Below are 16,131 nucleotides of genomic sequence, written 5' to 3'. Positions count from 1 at the left end.
TTATTACAGTAAAGTTTGGCTGTGTAGGGAGCATTACGTCTCTGACACTATGTCCCAGTTTCATTCTGAGTTGATACTGAGGGAAGTATAACTTAAACATTTTGCAAATGTTTTCAATAAAAGAACCTTATGGTCATTTTTTGTTTTGGTTTCTCTTTCAGAACAATGGAAGCCAATCGACCCAGAGAAGAAGAAGCAATATGACCGAGAGTTTCTTCTGGGCTTCCAGTTCATCTCAGCCAGCATGAACAAGCCTGAAGGTCTACCAGCCATCAGTGATGTTGTCTTAGATAAGGTGCAACCTCTTACACTAAAGACATGGCCATAGATTCTTGAATAGTTTATGTTTTATATTATGTAAATGTGTCTCTGATTTATTTATTTTTTATGTTTATTGATTTTCTGTTACTCTGGAATTGCCTCAGTGTGGTTTAAATGGTGCTGTATAGATGCACTTGCCGCCCCTTGCCATAGACTATCTGTCCTCATGTTGAGAAAAAGACTTAGATCCTATGAGTCAGTGAAAGTTATTTTTGCTAGGTGTTTCACCACAGAAGCACTGATGGAATGTAACTAGTGTCCCTGTGACTAGAAACATAAAAAGATCAAAGGTTGACAGATTAACATCTTAGCAATTATCTGAATAGTTTCAGTTGATATTTCTTTGTCTTTTTAGGCTAATAAGACCCCTCTGCGTCAACTGGACCCCAGTCGTCTAACAGGAATGAACTGTGGCCCTGACTTCACACCCTCCTTTGCCAATCTTGGCAGGCCTGGCATGGGAGGAGGAAGCAGAGGACCAGTAAGTTAACATTGTCTTAGTGTGTTTCAAGAGCTCCGCACTCAAAGTTTATAGCCGATGAATAAAATGGTCATCCCCTATCTCTTCTCAGCCGCCAGGTATGGGCATGGGAGTTGGTGGTCCACGTCGCTCCCAGCAGATGCAGAGGAAAGAGCCAAGGAAAATCATCACCACCATGTCACTCGGTGATGACGTGCAGCTGAACAAGGCAGAGAAGGCTTGGAAACCTACAGTGAAAAAAGTTGTTCACAATCGTGCAGTAGAGGAGCCTGAGAACGATTCAGAGCATGCAAAGACTCAGGACCTGTTTAAACGGGTTCGCGGAATCCTCAACAAACTGACTCCCCAAAAGTTTCAACAGCTAATGAAACAGGTGACGGAACTGACTATTGACACTGAGGAGAGATTGAAAGGAGTCATAGATCTTACCTTTGAAAAGGCCATTTCTGAACCAGACTTTTCAGTGGCCTATGCCAACATGTGCCGCTGCCTTATGGGGGTAAGTGATACCACACACTTTGCCACATGGAAATATGTGTTGCTTGAATGCTTACTCTTGGACTGTTGGTGGTTCAATCCTGCAGATGTGCACAGAGCTATGATACGTGTTAAATGATAAACTAAGTAAATTTAATTTCTAATAAGGCATACGCCTGCATGATGATGTTTTAAATTTAAAAACCTCAGACTATTGTGTGGTAATGATACATTTTTCTGGAGCCAAAACTTAATTCACACAATACAAGCATTTCATTTTTCATCTGTTTGTCGAAAAATACTTTTTGAAGATGAGAAACATTTAATTTGTTCTGCTGGATAAAGTTTCATAAGATACTGTTATTAAACAGAGAAAACAATCCTCATTCTTGAAGCCTTTTCTCTAATCAAAGTAAAGCATAAAATGCTTCCATTAAAACATAATCATAAATCCCATTTTATTATATGTAGCTTGTTCACGTACTCGCACTCTCCTATCAAGCTTTTGGAAGCGGTCAGAATGACTTTTTATTTCTTTTTTTTGGTCCAAATTTTTTGACTCTGTTTGAGCTCATGACATGCTGTGACACCGGTTACTCTTGGCTGGTTGACAGATAAAGACTACTTACTACTAGACACCAACATGGCTGCCTAACTCTAAAATACACTCTTAAAATAGAGTTAAAGAAACTTGCAGCCAAGCCATATTTAAGCTACAAACAACCCATAATGCAACACTCTTTTAATGTAATAGGCTTACTCTGTAACACACAAACCAGTACCTGTTCTGTTATCTTACTGCATGTAAACCCCTTACAAATCTGTTGTCAGCATCAAGGACTGAAGTAAAAAAAGGACACAAGCTGAAAATTCAGCTTACTTCTAAAAAACTCAACAGTTTCTCACAACAGAAAACAACAGAAATTAGAACCGTCGGAATGAGTTTTTGATCTTAGATATTCACCAAAAAATCATTTAAAACAGGGGAAATAGTTAAATGAAGAAACACAAAAAAAAAGTGGAAGAATTTCAATTATGTAATTTATAATTTAGATTACTTCACAAATATGTATAAAAAAAAAAATAACAACGGGCAAAAAAACAGGAATATTATAATATCCTTTGTCGGAGTCCAGTGATGACTGTAAGTCACACACTGTCTTTTCCTGTTCTTTTCAGCTTAAAGCCGAAACCACAGATAAGCCGGGAAACACTGTGAATTTCCGCAAGCTGCTGCTAAATCGATGCCAGAAGGAGTTTGAAAAGGATAAAGATGATGACGAGATCTTCGAGAGGAAGCAGACCGAGCTGGATGCTGCCTCAGTGGTATAGTACTACCTCATAATATATGGGTTGGGATCTTCATTTAAGCACAAAAACGAGTCAAGTTGGTAGTTAAACTTGGCTATATGGTGGGAAGTTTTCGAAGGTGACCATATATCGGGAGGAAGCCACTATGCTAAGATTTTTCATACAGCTAACCATCCCTCGTCACGATTTCCTTTGTTCTCATCACCCCTTTCTATGTGACATTGTTTCTGTGGCAGGCGGAAGAGAAGCAGCGGCTCAGCGATGAGCTACAACAAGCTAAAGACCAGGCCAGGAGGCGCTCACTGGGCAACATCAAGTTCATTGGTGAGCTGTTCAAGCTTAAAATGCTAACAGAAGTCATCATGCATGACTGCATTGTAAAGCTGCTCAAAAACCATGACGAGGAGTCCCTGGAGTGCCTGTGTAGACTGTTGTCCACTATCGGCAAGGACCTAGACTTTGAGAAGGCCAAGGTACAACACACACACGCGCACACACACACACAGTGTTAGATAGTGTGACGAAGGGGAAATGGTATATATAAGTGCACACGTCACAGACATGAATGCATGCTGATAAATGTGCAGTTAGATTGTGTTTTAATTGGATGTTGTAAATGTAGTGTATGAAATGGACTCCCCAAACTGTTGTGGTCATCCTCAGCCTCGCATGGACCAGTACTTCAATCAGATGGATAAAATAATAAAGGAGAGGAAGACCAGCTCCAGGATCCGCTTCATGTTACAGGATGTGCTGGACCTTCGACGGGTAAAGCATAAACAACACGCACACATATACAGTACACACATGCTAACAAGGCATTGCAGCATATTACTTGGAAATCCTTGCAAAATATATGATAGTATTGCAGTGTGCATTCATGCGTTTTGCGTTTGATCACCTCCAGTAAATGTTTGAGAGTTTGTGGGGGATTTCAGTGTAGAGAGAATTTTGTCATTTTGTTATGTCACACACCTTATTGGACGTAGCGTGTGTGACTGTGTGTGTGGTGCTATAAACACAGCCCCACACTGGTCCTTTAGCCCTGGCCTGTATTTGGCTCAAATATGGGCTAAGAAAGAAATATTTTTCTCAGCTCTTTAACGGCAGCTCCTAAACACAGACAATAGACTGTTCCACACAAACTCCACCGTCTCTTCTAGCCGCATTAATTCAGTTCTACTAATGGATCAATTAACATGTATCTAGTATTTTCATCTTTTTGTGTCTTCTTCGATCATTTCCATTTAGTTGTGCTATTAAGCCAGTCCAGTGCTGTTGAAGCTTATTTCTCTAAAGGAATACTGCAGTCCTGTAGTTAGGCTCCCAGTCCCGCCCACACAGTGTTACAAAACTTGCTGTCTTCAGTGCTTTTACAAGCCAAAATCAGCTGCTCCAAGTCAGCACATTTGCCCAATTTAACTGTGAACACACACACACACACACACACACACACACACACACACACACACACACACACACACACACACACACACACACACACTTTGTTCATTCCTTTCTATGAAAAGGCTGAAGAGAAAAGTTAAGAGTCAGGATGTTGATCTCCTGATCCATTCCAGGTCTAGTCTCTCCCATGTAGGGATGTCATGAGAACTGATACTTAGTTAACAAGTTGATGCCAAAGAAGAACAGAGAATAGCTCTTTATCTCTATGACGCTGGTTAACTTTAACCAGCCTGGTTCTTTGTGAAAAAACGACGGCAGAGAGAAACGAACTTAACATACCTGCTGTTGGAAGGTGAACTCACTAAAGATAATACTGTATGCTGCTAGCTGTGTGGCGGTGCCAGGCTTTGGAGCTGTGGGTCCATCAGCTACCACCACAAATACAATTTAATTCTGTGTGAAATACTAAACTTATTGTTATCCGTATGCTGAAATACACATTATAAAAGAGTGTATTTTGAGGTACATAGGATTTACTGTTTTTTTTTTTATCGTGGTATATAATTGGGTAACAAGAGTCATGGAATTTCATTGGTATTGACTACTAAATTTCTGGTATTGTGACATCCCTACTCCCACACACACCATAGTAATAATAGGTATCCATTGTTAACATTTGTCAGCATTAATATTCCTAAATGCCTTTGTATCACCAGTCAAAATGAGAAATACTTCAGTACAATTAGGTCAGTGTGATGAGTCTACCACGCCTGATGCATATTCTTTAAAAATGTAAAGTTACAATCTCTTTTGTGATAAGCTTGCAAGTGTGTTTTTGAATCTCACTTCCCAAACCGCTTGCGATTTTTCATGGATATTAGAGGTGTGAATCTTCACTGATCTCCCGATTCGATTACGATTATCATGTCTTCGATTCAATATCTCGATGCATCACGATGCGTCAAATACATTTTTCTATTAAAGCCATACAGGATATTTAATTCATAGCTTTTCAAGCTTCAAAAACAAAACATTCTGCAGTGCTCTAATACTAAATAAATTGGATACATAAAACTACAGCACTGAGCACATGGCACTTCCTGAATGTGCAAAACATAACAGAATATGTAAACAAAAATGTTGTTAGGCCTACATTCAATTGTAAACAGAAATAATCGATTATTGCCCAGCCGATTATCGATGCAGCATCGTCCATGTCCACTATTCGATGCATCGATTATTTGATTCATTTCAACACCTCTAATGGAAATTTCGCCAGATAGACCCAGTTCGTAATACTGCAAATGCAAGGGCTTTCATCATCTATTTGGCAATAGATAGTGACTTAACAGACATTTATTTAAATGAAAATCTTTAAGATTATTACTTGAAGTTGTATAGTAGGAATTGGTGATATGAACAGAAGAATTTCACTTACACTACTTTAAAATAGCATCTCTAATATACAAAGTATTTAATAGTATGTTGCCAGACTGTATCCAAAGGCTGTTTCAAATAAGAGAACGCCATTATGAAGGGGAAGCTGTATTTTTACTAGACCAAAAAGCAGAACAAATGTAAAACAAAGAAGTGTCTCGGTGTATGAAGTTAAACTGTGGATAGGGCTGCTCGATTATGGAAAAAATAATAATCACGATTATTTTGGTCAATATTGAAATTACGATTATTTAACACGATAACTCATTAACAACATTTGGATATAATGGATAGTGTCCAGGGTATAATCTGTTAGTGTCAGTTATCTCACAGAAAGAGTCTTTGGATCAGAATACAATCTGTTTTACTACTGTTACAGATATCACACACAACGTTACACAGCTAATGAACAGTTGAACACACAACACAATGTGCATCTCACATCACATGTTCACTCACTATGCCCACTGCTACTGTCATTACTAAACGTGCCAAAATATCAACAATAATGTCGCCGTCAGTGGGCTTATTTGCTAGCTAACCTTAGGAAAAATCCAGCACATAGACGGTACCTTAGTAACGTTATGTGAAACAGGTGATTTAACATCCCTGCTCATTTACATACAGTTTAACAACAAAACTAAATGCTGAGGGAACATTACTATGTTTTTCATGTTGGTTTTGAGCAGTATGCCTATGCACCCCCACTAAGCTGGAAAAAGTTTTAAACAGTAAGTGAATACAGCGTGTCGGGCGAATAACGTCTCTAGACAGTATACTACAGCGGGGCAGAGGCAGAGGGACTGCAGGGTTAGCTAACGTTAGCTGTTCCCAGACAACTGAGAGGATTGGTTTTTGCTCACCAAACGCTGCTGCCATCTTTACTCGCGCTGACTTTTTCAATTCCAGCGGATGGTATGCACACGACTTGCCTCCCTGACTGGCTTCGGGAGGGGCGGATGTGCGCATGCGCGTGTCATTCAGAACACAATTCAAAATAACAGTGTTCTTGCAAAACAGAACGTGGCAAATATAATCGTTTTTTCTCGATTATACTATTTTGGTGATCGTTGGGAGCCGAAATCGAAATTCAATTAATTGCACAGCCCTAACTGTGGAATGAAAAAGTTTAACACAATCAACCGGTTTAAAAAATTATTTAAAATAAGGTGATTAACAAATATAAAACCGAAGTGTGAATGCCAGAAGGTGCACAAAATGTATTGGACTTCTTGTGTTGTACTGGGGTATATAGTGTATACTTAGTTTCTGTAACTTTGTAATTTTATGTAAAAAGGGTAGGTGTAATAATCTCCGGCTTGAGCCCACGCCTTTTTAATTATTTTTTATTAAAAAATAATTAAACTAAACTAATACTTTCAGATTTTTTAACTTTGACATATTTTCCCATCCAAAACTTCCAGAGAAGACATTTCATGTCAAAAATAGAACTGTCAATGTCATCACTCACCTCTGCCCTGTACTCCCAATCTGTCCCTCCATCCCATCCCAGAACAACTGGGTGCCCCGGCGAGGCGATCAGGGCCCCAAGACCATAGACCAGATCCACAAAGAAGCTGAGCTGGAGGAGCACAGGGAGCATATGAAGGTGCAGCAAGCCCTCATCTCCAAGAAAGAGACGGGTGGTGGCCCTGGAGGCAGGATGGGTGGAGGAGGTTCCGGAGGTCGTGGGGGCCCTCACACCCAAGGCCGTGGTGCTCCTCCCCAGGACGAGGGCTGGAATACAGTGCCCATCTCCAAGAACCGGCCTATTGACGCCTCTCGCCTTAGCAAAATCACAAAGGTAGGGGAGAGACGCCAGTGTTAATATGTATCGGAGTTATTAACCAGCTGGATGACTCTGCAAATTTGCTAACCATGTGGTTAAATTAGTTTAAACTTTCAACTGCAGCAAATTCATAGTTAGCCTGTTTTATAGTTGTAGCAGGTAGTGTGTATTTAACCAACAGTTTCTTCTTTCAGACTCCTGTTCTTGACTTCAACAATCAGCTGCTTGCCCCAGGAGGTAAAGGCACATGGGGGAGCTGGGGTAAGGGCAGCAGCGGTGGCACCAGTGCCAAACCTGCAGAGTCTGGTAGGTGTCCCATACTGATGTGATGATTATACATCAAATAAATGTAGTTGAGCACCTTAAGCAGAAACTCAACACATGCTATGTTGTGTACTTTCATCCCAAGGTGCAGAGCCAGGCGGCCGTCCAACCACCAGCACTCTGAACAGGTTCTCAGCCTTACAGCAGCCGTCGTCCTCCTCAGGCTCTTCCCTGGACTCGGACAGACGAGTTCCTCAGAGGTGAGGAACAGGACACAATTCTTGAAGCCTATTCAGAATCTCCACTAGCAAATGCACAGTGGGACCCTACAGAGTCAGACTCAGCCTTTGTGTTATCTTTTCCTGACTCTGCTCTTCCTCTGTCCTTCTACAGAAACAGCTCGAGTCGAGAGCGAAGTGATCGCTTCGACCGCTCTGATCGGGGCAGTGACCGATTTGAAAGACGGGATGAGCGGCGGGACGACCGTGATCGTAACCGACTGCAGGTCACCAAGCGCAGCTTCAGTCGGGAGAACGAAGAGCGGAGCAGGGAGAGAGAGCAGCGTGGGCCGGCCGATCCTGTCCGCAGAGTAGCGAGCATGACGGACGACAGAGGCAGCAGAGACAGAGCCAGGAGCAAAGAGAATGGTAGGACGCGTGACGTAGCGGTAGTGTAGATTTAAACTACATATTTAAATCCGAGAATAATCGACTGTGCTAAGAATAGAATTCTATGGGAAATCCAAATAATCTGAAAATATGTTTTGGACATTTCAGCCATTTATATCGGCGATCTATAAACTCTGAACTAGATTACTAGATACTTACCAAAAAAAAGTTATACAACAGGAAAGCTTTTTACTTTTGTTTTTTCTTTTAGCAAAAGTTAGCATAAATTAAAATAAAATGTGTTTTGTTTGAACAGTTAAGCGGGAGACAGCGGCTCCCTCTCCCCCTCTCCAGACCCTGACCACCACCAAGCCTGCCTTGACCGAGGAAGAACTGAGCAAGAAGTCGACAGCTATCATCGAGGAATACCTCCATATCAACGACATGAAGGTACACACTGAAATGAAAATGAAAAGAAACCACACTTTCCTTACACAGAAGTACAAATCAGTTTTTTCTTGTTCCATTGCTCACTCACTAAAAAATGACCCGCTGAAAACGCTTGTTCTTGTTCTGTCTTTACCTCGGTGCATTTCCGGTGGCACACCGGAATTCTTCAAATACTTTTAATGTTAGGAAGCCGAAGCAGGAAATGGTTGGTTTGCAAATACAGCCTATATTCTGACCGTAGGAGGCCTATCGCTGAACAGATAGGCTTCTATCAATAATATGCAATTACAAACCGTAAAGCTTTACTACCTGCCTGTATTGTTTCCTGTAAATCCCTTTATAGGGTTGCACGATATTGACAAAAAGTGATATTGCGATATCGATTATGAATATTAATATTAATTTTGATATTTTTAAACATGTAAAATTACAAAAGTTACGGGAAAACGCATCAAAATAGATTCATAACAAATTAAACGAGTTTACAACAAGGTTTATTTCAACTGACTCATATTGGACATATTGGACTGGTACAACATGAATCAATAAATAACGACCATGTCTACAAAACAGGATGTACAATATAAAATAAATAAATAAAGAGAGCAGGACATATGTAACTGGTAACTGGCCAATGAAATGATGATCATTATAGCATGTCAAACGGGCTCTAAATCGAACACAACTAAGCCACACAGCCAACGGACGGGACGCAGCGCTCCATAAAATAAACAAAATATTGCATACTTACCGCGACACTTTTGATATAATATTGCGCAAAGTGATATGCGATAACGATATTGAGTTGATATAGCTTGCACCCCTAATCCCTTATACTTGTTTATTTACAGGCACAGTTTCATCCTTAGAAGTGTGCCAGCACCCACTAACAGCCTTACAACAATCTGTATGTCCTTCTCTGTCCCTACAGGAGGCTCTACAGTGTGTGCAGGAGATGAACAGCACTCAGCTGCTCTTTGTGTTTGTACGAAACGGGCTGGAGTCGACGCTGGAGCGCAGCACCATCGCCAGGGAGCACATGGGCCTGCTTCTGCAACAGCTCATTAAGAACGAAATCCTCCCAACACAGCAGTACTATAATGGGTCAGTATGGAGCCGCAGAGAGGTGGTTCAGTACGATAAGTAATGTAGTATGTGCATAAAAGGTGTCATTGACATTCACAGAAAACTATGAATATGTTTACATGTCATAAGTAAATATATAAATCTGAGAGCAAGTGCAGTTGGACCAAACTCTTCTGTGACATGTTAGCAGAGTTTTTAGTGTTGACTGAAATAAAGTATGTAACGATTTAAAATGAACAGATTTTAGCTAATGAATTAGTCTCTGAAAAGTTTGAAAGCAGTTGCTGAAATTGAGTAATCTTTCTAACCACTATGCTTAGCCAAGACGTTTCCATATGTTTGTGTCAGTGAGGTGCCATAATGCTTAGTTTTCCCATCTGTTAAGTCATTTTGAACTTGTTTTTCCTCCTTTTTAAACCTTGAATAATCGTTGAAATGTGTGCACTGTGTGTTTCCTCAGGCTTCAGGAGCTCCTGGAGGTGGCTGAAGACATGGCAATAGACATCCCCCACATCTGGCTCTACCTGGCAGAACTGATCACTCCCATGCTCCATGAGGGAGGCATCCCCATGGGAGAACTTTTCAGGTTAGTCCCCAGGCCTCACTTGGCCCCTCAGCATGTCAGCAAGGGAAATCTGCAAGAGAAGATACCTTTCTGGCTGTTTGTCTAACCTGTGTTGACCTTTTTATGCTTCCAGGGAGATTTCAAAGCCTTTGATCCCCCTGGGCCAAGCTGGAGTCCTGCTGGTCCAGATCCTCACTTTACTCTGCAAAGGAATGGTAAGAACCAATCACTTATAATCCTTTTCTATATTATTTTGTATCTAATAGTGTATTCTTCTGACTGATAAGGGTTTTAGAATATTTTTTAAAACCAATACTAATTGAATGCAGTTCTGCTTAGTACTGTTTTTTTGCCAGTCACACTGAGCATGTAAAATTTGAATCAGTTCATTTGGCTTGTTGATGCCAGTGTGATCAGTGTATGTGTCCATCCGTCTAACAACCAATCTGCATCTCCATCATTAGAGCCATAAAAAAGTGGGCACCATGTGGAGGGAGGCTGGCCTCCGGTGGAAAGACTTCCTCCCCGAGGACGTAGACGTCAACAAGTTTGTGACAGAAGAGGTGAGAGGTCGCGCACCAGCTTCCTCATTAGCTGTATATTAAACAGTTGTTAATCATCCATTATATTGGAGGCCTTTAGTATAGGTATGATACTCCACTATAGTATCAAAACAGTATTAAATATTTGCTGACAGGATTCAGTTTCAATAGAAACCATTTATGAAGTGCAACATTACAATATTGTAAGCTCCCATTTTTGTGTTACACCAGAAACCAAACTTCATGATTGTGAACACTGTATTCCCTTTGTCTTATTACTGTGGTCAAAACTGATTGTGTAGAAGTTGAATGTGAGTTTGCTTTCAGGCACTGAATAAGAAGTGGAGCGAGTAGAAGTAACATGAGTATTTTGAAAAGATGAGCAAAAAGCCTGTTTCTGTCTCCATGGTGCTAACTAGCATGTGGAGTTCACACTGGGCGACGAGTCGGAGGAGAGCAAAAAGAAGCTGAGCTCTGCAGAGCTGACCAAACAGCTGGAGAGACTGATCCAGGACAAGGCCAACAACCAGAGGATCTTTGACTGGATTGAGGTTTGTATTCCTGCTTGAGTGTAATTTATAGCAGCGGTCCCCAACCTTTTTTTGAGCCATGGACCGGTTTCATTGAAGACATATTTTGATGGGCCGGTCTTCAAGGTGTGGCGGATAAACACGAGAAAATAAAATGATACAACCAGCATGAAAACAAATATTTAATAATAAATAAATAAATAAATGTATTTTTATATATATATATATATATATATATATATATATATATATATATATATATATATATATATATATATATATATATATAGATATAGATATAGATATATATATATATATATATAGATAGATAGATAGATAGATAGATAGATAGATAGATAGATAGATATATGAAAACAAATGTAAAATGCATGAAAAACACAATTTACCTTCAGTGGAAGCCCTGCGCTTGTTTCTGTGCAACCAAACGGACCTATCTGGGGCTAACGGGAGACAGTGACACCCGAAGTGCGTTCCTTATGTCCAGTTTATTCTGTGATTTTGTTTTGATTGCTGTCGCAGCAAAAAATCAGGGTGCTTGTTCCCCATGTGCCGAAAGTTATGTGCCGAGCCTTATTTGCTAGCTTGTCGACACATATTATGCAGAGCGCGAGAATCACCTGTTGCGATAAATCCGTATTTTAAGTAGGGCTCCTGGTATTGTCTGTTCATTTTTTTTTTGACGTTGTAGGCTCCTCTTCTGTCTCCTCTTCTGTCTCCTCCTCCGCGGGCCTTTCCCCCTGAGCTGAAAAAGTTCTGCAAAGACGTTTGTTTACTCATTTTTTTAGCATGTTGGGGGGTTTCACTGAGCGGTAAATATCACGTTACGTTTCAAAAGGAAGAGACACGTGAGAGATGGGAGAGAATCTGGTCATTTTTCGTAATAACATATCTTTTAGACTCTGATAATCAATTAAACAGAAAAAACTGTGCGGCCCAGTACCAAATGACCCATGTACTGGTACATGTCCGCGGACCAGTGGTAGGGGAACACTGATTTGTATTAGTATTTATTGCATTCTTTTACTTCCATCTTCATTTACGTTTGTTTCCATTCACAATCAACCTTTTTTAAGGGCTTAAAATTAGGTTTTGTTATATATATATATATATATATATATATATATATATATATATATATATATATATATATATATATATATATATATATATGCAATGCAATGCAAGTTCACAACAAAAGACCTTTCCTTTATAACTAATGTGATGAACTCAAAGTTTCGATGTTTACAGGTTACGGGTTCCAACGAGCTGTTATCACATGTTCCTTTCTGTCTGCTATTAATGAAGCGGTTTAGATTACCTCCAGTTTTCTGCATGTCTGTTAATGAATTTGTCTTGTGTAGGCCAACCTAGATGAGCAGCAGACCTCCTCCAACATGTTTGTCAGAGCTCTGATGACCTGCGTCTGCCAGTCAGCAGTCATCTGTAAGTCAGCATGTACCCTTTACGTCCCTCATTAGAACCTACTCATGCAGGACTGCGGATGAAACGGATATCGCTAATCACTATGGAAATATGTCATCAATACTCGTCAAGTCAATCCTAACTCAAACTATGCCATTTGAGTCCCTTTTTAAATTATGTTTTTCCAAACTGACTGCCTGCAGGTGAGAACCCCAACAAGGTGGACAGCGAGCAGATCAAACTGAGGGCCAAGGTGTTGCAGAAATACCTGAAGGATGAGGAGAAGGAGCTGCAGGCTCTGTATGCCCTGCAGGCCCTGATGGTGCAGATGGAGCAACCTGCCAGTGAGTGGCTGCTGTCAAGTTGTTCTCCCCGTTGTCCTTTGTTAACCTCTTTCAGAAATGTTTGCTTGTGTGCATTATTGCTATGTTAGTCTTCTGCAAAAATAATGCAGGCAAAATGACTTTTCAGATGTAAACTCTGATCAATTGTTCTTGTTCAACTTTTTCACGTGGATCTGGTTTAAAATATAGTTACAATTGCCATGAAATGCCTTGTGAACGTTCTTCGTCTCTTCCCTCCTTCAGATCTGCTGCGGATGTTCTTTGACACTCTTTACGACGAGGACGTGATCAAAGAGGAGGCCTTCTACAAGTGGGAGTCTAGCAAGGACCCCGCCGAGCAGCAGGGCAAGGGCGTGGCTCTTAAGTCCGTCACCGCCTTCTTCACTTGGCTCCGCGAGGCCGAAGACGAGGACGAGTCCGACAATAGCTAGGGGCCCCTCAAGCCGCTGGGTGAACTGGTGGGAGTTCAGAGAGTATCATTGGGCAGAGCAATCGTTCTGTTGATGATTCAGAAGACACTGAGTCAGCAAAAACCTTCAAAAAAAAAGCAAGAAAAAAATTCTTCATCTGGGAGAGATTGTATCAAGGATCGAACGTTCGATCATGTTATTTTTTTGTTTTAGTTTTTTTTGGGGGGGATTTCTTGTTTTTCCTTGCGCAACTGAATGTGTTTTTTGAAATGAATTCAATTACAGAATTAAATAGAGAGATTAGTTATGAAAGAGAATGCTGAGAAGCGTTACAAGCCGTGGGAGATAATGCTGTTTCCTTCACTATTTTTTTGAAGTTTATCTCCTGTTTTCAAATGGCTTGTCCTCGCCACAGCAACACTATTCAAGACACTGCTTAATGACAGATATTTAAAACGCCTTTAAAAGGCTGTTCACATCTATATTTTTGATGACTTTATCCTTTAGCATGTGAACACGACACAGCAACATTGTCATGTCACATGTACGGTGTTTGAGCTACATGAGGCGCTTATGTAGACGGCAAGCTTTTGTTTCTCTTTTTTCCGGCGTTGGATGGTTGGAGTGTGCGTTTTTATAATAAAATAGAAAACTACAAAGAAGAGTGGCGAGAGCTGTGTAACGGACATTTCAGACAGGAGTTAAAGTAACGGTTGTTGACTCCCGAGGATTTCACACAGACTTTATGTGGACCGTGTCACTGAGGAGCGGGGCAATGAACATTGACCATTTTGCTGCTGAGGGGGGTACCCTAAACCCCAAAATACCCTCCCATGTGTCGGTTTGACCTGTTTCCTGCGCTTCAAAAAACAAACTCTGGACTGGAGAGCAAGAGCGAAAGGCTCACATCAGCACCCTCCTACAAAACCTGTTGTGGGATTTAAAAAAGATAAAATAACATTAATAAGACTTGGGGGAAAAAAGTATACAAACAAATCCACTCTAATGAAAAAGAACTTAAAAAAAAAAATACAAAAAAAAAGTTAAACAGTACGAATCCTACGGCCTTTTCTGCTTCCATGAGTGGAAATGCATTTCAGGAGAGTTCTGTAAATATATAAATGGTTTGTTTTTTTTGTTTTAGTTTTTTTCAAAGAACAGTGCTTAGGTAATGCCATGTTATTTTCCCCTCATCTTAAACAAAGTCATTTCCCTGTATTTATATTTTTCTCTCCTCAGCCGGCAGAAGGTGCTTGTAATTATCCAACCCGAGTCATTGATTACAATTTAATTGAAAATTTGTAAATACTTTTTTGCTTTACTTTATTAAAAATATATTTAATTAAAGTAAAATTAATGCCTCTTTTCACATCCAAAACTGGAAGAGATAATAAAGATTGTTGCCAATAAAAGAAAAACTCCCATACTTGTGCGTTTGTGAAGGCTGTTTTAAGGCGGCTTGTCCTGCTAATGTGGGACTAAATACTACGTTCTCTCTGTTCTGCCCCACAACAGCTGGTGTTTCTTGTGTTCTTAAAGCCATTCAAAGTAAGCTCTGTGAATTACACGAATGTGTATAATGTTTTGTGAACTACTCTTTTTTTTTTTTTTTTTTTTATGCTTTCTTATGGGCATGGCGCATCTCTGGTCAGAATTTCCAAAAACATTCCCCCTTCAGCCACCTAATCTTGCATTGTGCCACAGTTTTATATAGGCTTTTTGAATTAACAGAAAAAAGGGTCAAGGTCTATTTACTAGTTTTTTCCAGAGCTTTTAACCCACATCTCATGGTCGTCATCTGCGGATGAAGTTTGCTTAGTTGTCATGGAGATGGCTCCGCTGTCATCCCCTAACACCCAGGTATGTAACCTAGGTCACGGGATGACAACCGAGCAAACTCCATCTGCTGATGAAGGCAGATTCAGCGGTTGCCAGCTATAGTTGACCTTGATTTTTTTTTTTGTCAAACTATAAACTAATGAACCTAAACAAACGCTCAACTCTTGCATAGGCGTTCATTACAAACACTAGCTGTCACATTTTAAGATGGGGGGGTGGGGGCTCTTTCTCAGCTGGCCTCTGATATACCTAATTCTAACAAGCATTCAAACAATTTCCCATTTAACAGCTAGTCTAAAGTCATGGGGGTAGTAGTATCTAACGTATCATTTATTCTGTGATATCCTTGATTGAACACTGATAGTACTCAAAGTCCCTGAGGCAGTGTCTTGTGACCAACAGCCTGCTGACTAAAGCCCTTCAGCTGGCCAAGAGGGCTGTGGTTGCTGGGAGGAATAATGTAACTGGTAGCTCGGACAACAGGCTAGAGAAAATGGATGAAGCAGCTGTGATGTCATCCCCCTGTTTCTTAAAGTGGTTGTTGCACAGACAGGGCTTCACACAGCGTTGGACTTCTTGGGAAACTCCAGAAAATAAAACTTGGCCATCCTCCAATCTTTGCTATTTGGTTACATGAGTAGTTGGCTAAGTTTCAGATGGATAAACAGAAACAAAACAATGATTCTGCAAAGAATAAATCTAAATCTTTCTTCCTGTCAAGGTTTCCATACACAGGATTTGAATGATTGTAAAGGGTTTCTATTGTGTATTCTCCAAATATGGTGCAATTAAGTAATTTTGCAAAAAGTTGCATTTTAAACCAAATT

The 16,131-nt window shown here is 40.3% G+C and overlaps 1 protein-coding gene across 1 annotated transcript in view; it reads left to right on the top strand.

Annotated features, from left to right (window-relative positions):
• The window catches only part of LOC120545639 (eukaryotic translation initiation factor 4 gamma 1-like), a 43,881-nt gene extending 28,990 nt beyond the window's left edge, over positions 1-14,891 (top strand). Inside the window, exons 18-36 of the mRNA XM_039780175.1 lie at positions 162-295; positions 677-802; positions 894-1,301; positions 2,459-2,605; positions 2,827-3,063; positions 3,254-3,358; positions 6,948-7,238; positions 7,418-7,529; positions 7,633-7,747; positions 7,881-8,134; positions 8,412-8,545; positions 9,477-9,649; positions 10,092-10,217; positions 10,330-10,411; positions 10,661-10,759; positions 11,158-11,289; positions 12,651-12,732; positions 12,915-13,055; positions 13,299-14,891. Of these exons, the coding sequence (XP_039636109.1) occupies positions 162-295; positions 677-802; positions 894-1,301; positions 2,459-2,605; positions 2,827-3,063; positions 3,254-3,358; positions 6,948-7,238; positions 7,418-7,529; positions 7,633-7,747; positions 7,881-8,134; positions 8,412-8,545; positions 9,477-9,649; positions 10,092-10,217; positions 10,330-10,411; positions 10,661-10,759; positions 11,158-11,289; positions 12,651-12,732; positions 12,915-13,055; positions 13,299-13,486 (3,086 nt within the window). The 3' untranslated portion in view covers positions 13,487-14,891. The remainder of the gene's footprint in view (positions 1-161; positions 296-676; positions 803-893; positions 1,302-2,458; positions 2,606-2,826; positions 3,064-3,253; positions 3,359-6,947; positions 7,239-7,417; positions 7,530-7,632; positions 7,748-7,880; positions 8,135-8,411; positions 8,546-9,476; positions 9,650-10,091; positions 10,218-10,329; positions 10,412-10,660; positions 10,760-11,157; positions 11,290-12,650; positions 12,733-12,914; positions 13,056-13,298) is intronic.
• Positions 14,892-16,131: the final 1,240 nt, after the last annotated feature.

The sequence above is a fragment of the Perca fluviatilis genome, chromosome 2, assembly GCF_010015445.1.
Source record: "Perca fluviatilis chromosome 2, GENO_Pfluv_1.0, whole genome shotgun sequence".
NCBI classification, from domain to species: Eukaryota; Metazoa; Chordata; class Actinopteri; order Perciformes; family Percidae; genus Perca; species Perca fluviatilis.
The sequence above is the reverse complement of the archived record's forward strand: the minus strand, read 5'-3'. Positions and strand labels throughout refer to the sequence as shown.